Source organism: Gadus morhua, chromosome 21 (assembly GCF_902167405.1).
Source record: "Gadus morhua chromosome 21, gadMor3.0, whole genome shotgun sequence".
Lineage (NCBI taxonomy): Eukaryota > Metazoa > Chordata > Actinopteri > Gadiformes > Gadidae > Gadus > Gadus morhua.
The window spans coordinates 8,184,377-8,194,376 of NC_044068.1; the positions used below are offsets into that span (position 1 = coordinate 8,184,377).

General features: G+C 46.7%; 1 protein-coding gene across 3 annotated transcripts in view; it reads right to left on the minus strand.

Moving 5' to 3' along the window:
* itsn2a (intersectin 2a) overlaps nt 1-10,000 on the minus strand; it is a 57,169-nt gene that overhangs the window by 14,962 nt on the left and 32,207 nt on the right. For all 3 annotated transcript variants that reach the window (XM_030344888.1, XM_030344887.1, XM_030344885.1), the window contains 11 exons: nt 9,994-10,000; nt 9,065-9,161; nt 8,423-8,614; nt 5,675-5,796; nt 5,180-5,286; nt 4,874-5,057; nt 4,196-4,294; nt 3,840-4,007; nt 1,251-1,481; nt 511-632; nt 349-431 (listed from right to left, as the gene is read on the minus strand). The exon at nt 9,994-10,000 is cut by the window's right edge and continues 115 nt beyond it. In XM_030344888.1, the coding sequence (XP_030200748.1) occupies nt 349-431; nt 511-632; nt 1,251-1,481; nt 3,840-4,007; nt 4,196-4,294; nt 4,874-5,057; nt 5,180-5,286; nt 5,675-5,796; nt 8,423-8,614; nt 9,065-9,161; nt 9,994-10,000 (1,412 nt within the window). The remainder of the gene's footprint in view (nt 1-348; nt 432-510; nt 633-1,250; nt 1,482-3,839; nt 4,008-4,195; nt 4,295-4,873; nt 5,058-5,179; nt 5,287-5,674; nt 5,797-8,422; nt 8,615-9,064; nt 9,162-9,993) is intronic.

The window sequence follows — 10,000 nt, forward strand, 5'->3', positions numbered from 1 at the left end:
CCAAACTACGTTTCCAGTCACGGATCTTCAGACTGACCAACAACAGGCATTAAGTGGCTGTATTTTCCACTTTTTTTACTTTTATCATTTGGATTTTTATTAAGTCATTTCACATTTATAAGTTCTAATTTTTTGAGGTACATTCATGAATGATTACATGAATGTACTGGCGGACGCTTAAATCAGAAGCACCTTACAATACTATGAGTTCAAACGTTGATGACACGTTGCATTTCTAGTCTAGCAGGTCCTAGAGTGGATCAACAACATCAAGCACACTAGTGTATGCACGCACGCATGCACGCACGCACGCACACGCACACACGGTTCATAAATAGCTGTGTTTACCTTGGTACGCCTTCTCTCTCTTCTTCTTCTCCGTCTCAATGAACACTTCGGACGCTGCTTTGATTCTCTGGACCCAGGTCGTCCTGTGATTAACAAGTCTTTGTTAAATCACTGCTTAAATCATTAGAAAGGCTGTGTGTGTGTGTGTGTGTTTGTGTGTACCTCTCGTTCAGGGTGTCCGCCTTGAGTGTGTACACGCGGTCGATGTGTGATATGTGGAAGAGCGGTTCGTCACTGGACGGGTCCGGGGGGTTCTTCACCAGAACCTCGTTCAGGAACAGAGGCTGTGGAGGGGGGAGAGAGGGGGAGAGAGGAAGGGGGTGAGAGGGGGAGAGAGGAAGGGGTGAGTGGCTGCAGGGACGGAAGGAGGGAGGCGGCGGGACAGAGGGACAGATGATCGATCTATAGGATGAATTTCACAAGAATGGAGGGAGAAACAGACGGATAGACGGAGGATACCATTGGTTAGATGGAAAGAAGTACGAACGTAAATGATGAATGGAGAGCGGAAAATGGATGCATAGAGAGACGGACGGCTGCTGATGGATGGAAGGATGAAAGATAGATAGAGGAGATGAATGAATGGAGGGATGACTGATGGACAGATGGTCCAGGGAGGAAGCAGCGATGATGTGCATGCATAGTTTCACTTGTAATTAAATACACTGCCCCAAGGGCCCAGTATTTCGATTTAATTTCAGTTTTGTTTACGCAGATTGATAATTTACAGAAACAGACGACTAACCACATCAAAACCTCTCACTGAAGTAATTTAGAACTAAATAAAATACACATGATTGATTCTTAAATAAAACAAAACGGGGACACAACCACACACACACACACTCGCACACACACACACACACACACACACACACACACGCGCACACACACACACGCACCGTCTTGTACATCTTGAGCTGCACGTTGGCCTTGTGGCTAAAGAGCCGGTCCGCGCCCAGGGAGGAAGAGGAGGACGAGGAGAAGGACTTGGCCGGGCTGTGGGTGAGGAGGAGGAAGTCGTTGAAGAGGAAGACCCAGAGCTCGCGGCCGCCCCGCGTCTTGTGCAGACGCCCGCTGTGTAGCAGCTTGCGCGGCCCCAGACAGTTGGTGAGCGAGTTGAACACCAGGTGCTGCAGTCCGATGGAGGGGGGGGGGGGGGGGGAGGAGGAGAGGGGAGGGAGAGGAATGAGGAGGGTCACGGGACGCTCAACCAGCTGAGTGCCTGGGGCTTTCGACAGTGGCTGGGGAGACGCCCCATGCTGAGAAAATGTACTCGTTTTGCGTGGATTGCTTTGCAATCAACATCTCCCTGAATTAAAACGTGATACAGTTTACTCAACGTTTACGTTTCACATAGAGCTCCGTGCATATACACACAGCGATGATTCAATATAACTATGGCAAGAATAATTGAAAAGTTAAAAGCCGATTTGATTAGCCCATTGGTTCTCAAGTGCGGCCCGCGGGCCAATGGCAGCCCGCAGATATATATATATTTTTTAATTTTTTTTTTTTTTTTTCATTATTATATCAATATTAATTTAAGTCGACTCTCTCTAGCTTTCAATCCAGTTACATTTGTTAGTTTTAATTAAGGATGACCCTCAGTTTCGTGATTTATACCTCACTTGACCTCACTCCCAGAGGTCCACGGTGCAATGTTTTTTTTCACCACTGGGATGCTGATGGTGTTTCCCGCCTATTTTTTTTTCCTTTGGCAGCCCTCATTCAAATTTTGGGTTCCTAAATTTGCCCTCAGCTGTCAAAACTTTGAGAACTCCTGGTATAGCCCATCATCCCAGTTACAAGAGCTAATCCTCATCCCTCGGAAAGGGCAAATAATGACCATTAAATATCCTCATCGTCATCATCCTCATCGTCATCCGCTTATCCAGGGTCGGGTCGCGGGGGGAGCAGCTCAAGCAAGGGGCCCCAGACTTCCCTTTCCCGGGCCACATTGACCAGCTCTGACGGGGGGATCCCGAGGCGTTCCCAGGCCAGTGTTGAGATATAATCTCTCCACCTAGTCCTGGGTCTTCCCCGAGGTCTCCTCCCCACTGGACGTGCCTGAAACACCTCCCAAGGAAGGCGCCCAGTGGGCATCCTTACCAGATGCCCGAACCACCTCAGCTGACTCCTTTCTAAGTAAAGGAGCAGCGGCTCTAATCCGAGTTCCTCACGGATGGCTGAGCTTCTCACCCTATCCCTAAGGGAGACGCCAGCCACCCTTCTGAGAAAACTCATCTCGGCCGCTTGTACCCGCGATCTCGTCCTTTCGGTCATCACCCAGCCCTCATGACCATAGGTGAGGATAGGAACGAAGATCGACCGGTAGATCGAGAGCTTTGCCTTGCGGCTCAGCTCTCTTTTCGTTACAACGGTGCGGTAAAGCGAACGCAATACCGCCCCCGCTGCTCCGATTCTCCGGCCAATCTCACGCTCCATAGTACCCTCACTCGCGAACAAGACCCCGAGGTACTTGAACTCCTTCACCTGGGCTAAGGACTCATTTCCTACCCGGAGTAAGCAATCCACCGGTTTCCTGCTAAGAGTCATGGCCTCAGATTTAGCGGTGCTGATCCTCATCCCAGCCGCTTCACACTCGGCCGCCAGCCGATCCAGTGAGTGCTGAAGGTCACAGGCCGATGATCCAATGAGGACCACATCATCTGCAAAAAGCAGTGACGAGATCCTCAGACCACCGAACTGCAACCCCTCCCCACCACGACTACGCCTCGATATCCTGTCCATGTATATCACAAACAGGATTGGTGACAAGGCGCAGCCCTGGCGGAGACCAGCACCCACTGAGAACGAAACTGACTGGCTGCCGAGAACACGAACACAGCTCTCGCTTTGGGAGTACAAAGATTGGATGGCCCTGAGGATAGACCCCCTTACCCCATACTCCCGCAGCACCTCCCACAGTTTCTCCCGGGGGACCCGGTCATACGCCTTCTCCAGATCCACAAAACACATGTAGACCGGATGGGCATACTCCGAGGCCCCCTCCAGGATCCTTGCGAGAGTGAAGAGCTGGTCCGTAGTTCCACGTCCGGGGCGAAAACCGCATTGTTCCTCTTCAATCTGAGGTTCGACGATCGGCCGAACCCTCCTTTCCAGCACCTTGGAGTAGACTTTACCAGGGAGGCTGAGAAGTGTGATACCCCGGTAATTGGCACACACTCTCTGGTCCCCCTTTTTGAACAGGGGAACCACCACCCCGGTTTGCCACTCCTTTGGCACTGTACCCGACTCCCACGCGATGTTGAATAGGCGTGTCAACCATGACAGCCCCTCAACACCCAGAGCCTTTAGCATTTCTGGCTGGATCTCATCAATCCCTGGGGCTTTACCATTAAATATCTATTTTTTAAATAATTCAAAAAGAGCAATAAACTCAACAGTTTGACAGAGCACTAATTGTGACCTCTCTTTTGCAACATGCGATTGCCCAGTGGGTGCACGTCCGTCATGTTCCTGCGTACCTCTATGAGGCCGTCACACTGGACGTGGCTCTGGATCCACTCCAGCCTATCAGAGTTCTCCTTCTCCCTGACCCCCTCGTTGACCTGCGAGCACAGCTCCTCCGCCCGCTCCAGGGCCTCCCGCAGGGACCCCCGGTCCACGTGGCCCTCAGGGGTGTTCTCCAGGATCTGGGGGGGGGGGGGGAAGGGAGAGAGTGAGAGAGAGAGAGAGAGTCAAACAAGAGAAAAAAATCATGAAACAATCAAAGATGACAAGAAAAGGATGATGTTTTCGAAGAGATGACTTTGAAAGTTACTTTTTAAAAAATAAATATATTTTCATTTGCTTTACCACAAAATGGGTTGCTACCACCTACATTCTTTATGAGAAGAGGGTAGCGTGTGATCCTCTGCATGGGCTTCAACAGGAAGCTGGACAAGGGCATCCCTTTGCAGCGGTAGTTAGTGGCTATCTTCTGCTCAGAGGGTGGGAGAGTGAGAGAGAAAGCAAGAGTGAGATAACAAGGGGATGTGGGGATGAGTAGATGGTTGATTTTTTTGAGGATTTGGGAATGAGCACCATGAAGAAATTTCAGATTGTTAGTTGTTTATTGTTGATGAGAGGGCGGGCTACCTTACATCATCTCATGCTCATTTAATTTACATTGAGGGCTTTCTGTAGAATTTTTTATCCAAAGCGACTCAATAATCTCAACAATAAGTACATTTATCGGAGAAGAAAGAGAAACAACAACATATCGTCATCGGGACAGTAAAGATATCACAGAAACAAGTGCTAAGCATTGACAATTGCTAGGTTAACCCATTCCCCATGTACAACAAGATAGCTAGGATAAGGTGCTACACAATGCTAAGTACTATCTTTTACCATGTAAAGGTAAAGATTTCTAATTTACAATGTAATTTATTCAAAATACAAACTGAGGCTGTTAAATCAACGATTGATTGCCTCATGGATGGAGTGACACTAAAAGAAACCACCATGTTGTGGTGGATTGTGTTACTGGAGCAGGACAGTGGAGAGCTTGGGGCACCTTGAGGAAGTCCTTGAAGTCGGGCTCGGAGTTGGTCCTCCTCTGCAGCAGGGCGGCGGCGTTGAGCTGGCAGGAGCAGAAGCGGATGTAGGGCTGCATGTGGGCCAGCTCCGCGGCCAGCAGGTCTCCGATCACCTGCACCGCCATGTTCTCCCCGCCCGTCTTCTTACGCACGCGCAGGGCCCTGAGGGTGCACACATGGTCCGAGGCGGTGTCAAGACACCTCTCGGAATAATTCTTGACACGTGGATGGTCATGCGGGTCGGTGTGGACGCCTGGACGGCGCCGACAGTGTTGTTGACCTACTTCAGTAGTTTGGTGTTGCACATGATCAGCTCCCTCCAGTTGACGAAGATGGTCCCCATCTCTGTGGGGGTCAGACGGCCCGACTCGGACATGGGCTTATGGAACACCTGATCACATGGAGGGGGGGAGGGAGGTAGGGAGGGAGGGAGGGAGGGAGAGAGGATAAAGGCCTAATTGTTTCATTCACACCTCAAAGAAGGGGTAATGACTTATTAATACCCTTGAGTCTTCATGTGGCTTTGTTTACACTCTGGTGTGTGTGTGTGTGTGTGTGTGTGTGTGTGTGTGTGTGTGTGTGTGTGTGTGTGTGTGTGTGTGTATGTGTCTCTTTCTGTATATGTGGGTCTGTAAATGTGTGTGTGTCTGTCTTTCTCGTTGTCTGTCTGTCAATCTGTGTCTGTCTGTCTGTCTACCGGTCTGTCTGTCTGTGGGTCTGTCTGTCTCTCTACCTGTCTGTGTGTCTGTCTACCTGTCTGTGTGTGCGTGTCTGTGTACCTCAAGCACCAGCTCCAGGTCCTCTACGTAGGTCTCCTCGGTCTGGATCAGCTCGTGGATGTAGCCCTGCCTCTTTCTCTCCTGGGGGGTCATGCTGTCCAAGCTCATCAGGTCAGCACACCCTGCAGCGCACGCACGCGCACACACACACACACACACACACACACACACACACACACACACACACACACACACACACACACACACACACACACACACACACACACACACACACACACACACACACACACGATGTACACACACACACACACACACACCCCCATGAACAGACATTTTCTCTCTTTAGATATGTCGATGAAATCTTGTGTCGTATCTAAATTAATGCTCACAATTATTCCATAATAATACAATCCTTCTGTCAACCCAAGTGCATGCATGCAGAGGAAATTGAACCCCTAAACAAGCATTTCAAGCATTAACAATTGAGCAAAACTCTTGAGCAAATCTCTCACACCCACACACACACAAATCAAACCAATAAACGTTAAAATCTCTTTTATTGTCAGATCTGTGATGCTTTATGTACAATTTATGCAAGGACCAGAGTGAGGCACATCGTATGTCATAGAACACAGAACACTGAACCTAGAGATAGAAGAGGGGTTACCAGGCATTGCTAATCGATCACCGCTAATACCGTCCACCTTCCACGTCAGTCTTTGGAGAAACACCGTCTGTGTTAGGTGTGGCTCGGGCTGGGGGCTTGCGCTAGCCAGGTGATTGCATAGGTGTGGATGAGGAAACCCGGAGGTCACAAGAACGTTCCGGAAGACATTTGCTGTCATTGTTTTGACATTAACAACTGCCTGTTTTAGTTTTAGCTGGTGTATGCATTACATTTCAGAGTGGAACGCTTTCTCAACTGTATTCCGAGCAAACAATATTATACGATGATGGTAAAATGTTATTTAAATACTGGCAATGTATTTGACGAGGGACAAGGTTATTTTTGCTGAGGAATCATAAACTGGGATGCTTAACATTGGTCCTTTTAGTTCCTAGCAAGTCTTCACATTGTTAGTGCAAAAATGATCGACCCCATGGGAAAATATCTAGTGTGTGGACTAAAAGCTTCTATATATAAAACTAGATCAATTATAACTTTGGACAGAGTTAGACATAACTAGACAGATACAACAGTTAAATCGTGTTTATAAACTCTTTGCCATGCCTTTTGACACGAAGAGTCAGAGGGAGAAAGGTTTTCTCAACCCTTTCTTGCGTTAGTAACTCGAGGGGAATAGTAGAGGACTGAGAAAAGACAGGAAGGGAGAAATAGGGGAGATAGAAGGAACGAAACAGTGAACAGTTCAATGGAGCAGTTAGAAAAAACAAAGCAGCAGTCCAAACGACACAGAAGAAGAAAAACAAAAACAAAGAGAGGACGGGACGCCACAGTCCTGAAATGAGGTTCGCAAAAAGCGCAGAGCTTGGTTTTTGTTCGGGCGAGAGGCGGGGCTTCCTGTTGCGACAGGGCAATCCGAGCTCTGATTGGCTCGGAGGGAAGCGTGAAGTAAAGGAGCAGGAGGAGGAGGAGAAGGAGGAAGAGGAAGAGGAGCAGAGGAGAAAGCAAAGCCAGCATTACTGTCCTGGGGAGGAAACAAACAGAGACAGAGGGCATGGGGTGGAGGTGTGGCAGGGGGGAGAGGGTGAGATGGCGGAAGGGTGGAAGACAGAGAGACAACAGGCGTTAAACACAGTTTGATTATTTTTGGGGGATTATTCACGTTGGAACTTCACAGGGTTTTATTTCACATGCGGGAACATTGATAATGGAGGTGATTGCTGATGGCTTCCAGCCGGCGGCGCACAATGGACAAGTAGGTCAACAAGTCAGGACATTTCAAATGGGAAAACACTTTTATGTGTTTCTGAATACGTTTTTTACCTTTATAGACTGTACAGTGTGCACAGTGAGTGTGTAAAGTATAAATACAGTGAACACTGAAGTATGTTTGAACATAGTGATGTCCCAAAACAGTGAGAGAGTGGAGGGTGCGAGTTGGGGCCCCATTCATTCATTCATTCATTCATTCATTCAGATGTGAACATGTACCAACATGTACCAACTCATGAGGCCTGTTTCCCCAGCTAGCCGTTTCACATGGCACACTCATGACAGCTACATTTCAACTCCTCAATGGAGATCCCCACTCAAAATAAAACTCATGAACCAAGAATTGACAACAGATTGCAGATCAGTTGGTCAACCCACTGAATTTTGGGATAACATTCATGGGGTCAGAGAACCATGAAAAATATATAAGCGCAATATAAAAAAGGACACTTACTGGTTCATCAATACCATTTGATTTGTATAATTGTCACAAATGTTTTCCTCATCTTATAATAAGCGTCTTCAATAACAGCCTTTATAATACCCTACAACTATCCTTCAGACAAGACTAACCTGATCAAAATAATAGCGTTCACTAGCGTTTGAGTCCTGAGTTGGCCCTATCTGATCTGAAATCAGCCTTCTGCATTCTTCAATGCAATGCTTCGTAAATAAACATCCAATGTGAGCAACCCAAAAGATACTCACCAAAGTCCGCATCATCCTGCTCTGACATGGATAAACTACCCACGGGATCTGGAGTCAACCAAATCATCCCGGCAGACATTATATAGACATATCCTGATTTTGACCACGTTATATGTGTAGCAATCCCCTCACCGTTTGAAACTCAGGGTTAGGGTTAGCAGACGTGTGATTGGTTCACTCACATTGCTGGCTGGGGTCAGACTCGGTCGTCATCTTCACGTAATTGGTCGGCAGCAGGCCGGTGACACCGTTGACCTCCCCCTTCCACCAATCAGGGTTGGTCTTGTCCAGGACGCTGATCAGCTGACCCTTGGAGAAGCTGAGCTCGTCCTGATTGGCCGCCGTGTAGTCATACATGGTGATGACCTGGCACACTGGGGGGTGGGGGGAGGGGTTTATTAGGGTGAGAAGAGGGGGAAGTACTACAGAGGGGGAAGTACTACAGTACCATCTAGAATACTTGTTTAGTATTCCAAACAATCATGCATGCTATTTAAAGTGGTTCAAGTTTGGGAAGTCTGAGTTAAAATATACATAGCCTATATCTTAAAACTATAATTTACAGCATATTATTTTACGTTTTTAGAGGTTGTTTTGTTTTGAGTTGGTAAAAAAAGAAAATACAAAAAATGTATATATGAATATGAAAACACTTGTTATTGCAATTATAGCAATTATAAGCATGGTGGGGTTGGATTGAATTAGTCCGTTGTGATTATTCATTCTTTCATTCCAAAGGTGTGTGTTTAGAGGGCTAATGACCTCACCACCTGAAGACCCCCACGATATGTTTCTATTCAGTGCTTGTTGACGGGTGGCCTAACCTGGCAGAGGAGAAGGAGTAGACTTGCCGCTGGTGGGGCCCAGCAGTTTAACGTTGGAGGAATGGAACCAACCTCTCTGTCGCTTCTTACCTCTGGCCTGAAGAGAACCAATCATGAGACGCCATTCTCTCAACAGTAATAACACAGGAATCCACAGGTAATACATGCTCAATAAATGAATGAATGAATGACAAACAAAAATGGTAAAAAGGTAATAATAACAATGTGAGTCATAATCCCAAAAAAAAGAAATCATGCTTGTAATAATTGTGGATCAACTTTACAGGAATCATTACATCATTACAACATAAAAAATACAACTGTCATATGTGATGTGTTACTTTTACAAAAAAAATAGATGTTCTTGACTGAACATCCATAAGTCTTCTGAACCTAGCATATGAACCACTCTCAAGGTCGGACTATAAAACCCGTCGTTGGTGAAGGAGCCACAGCTGAGTGTTCCTAACGAGCAGGCAGCCAGCCTTCTCCCAAACTGCCCTCTGCAGTGTTTGATTGGCTACTCCTCCTGATTGGAGCTGTCATTTTTTTGTTTTTGCTCAACTCGCACCTCTGAAAGTCTCCTTGTTGATTTGGCCTAGGGCTGGTATCTTTGTAGTGCATGCTGTCTTGTCTTACCCATCTTGTCTTGCTACATATGTTCTATTCTTTGTATTGAATGACAGTATATTTTAAGGATTATTCAACTTGCTTTAATAGAATTCATCTTTCTCAGCGTGGATTGATTGAAATGAAAGATATTTAACATGTTTACAAGACATAATAATCATAAAGTTGTTTTTGATTAAAAAAAGAAACACTCAAATAGGGTGTTATTTTATATTGTATTATGGTTTAACCATTTTAGGTTTAACATATTTCAGTTTACAAAAATGTAATAAACAAGACATGAAGGCATGAAGACCAACCTGCAGT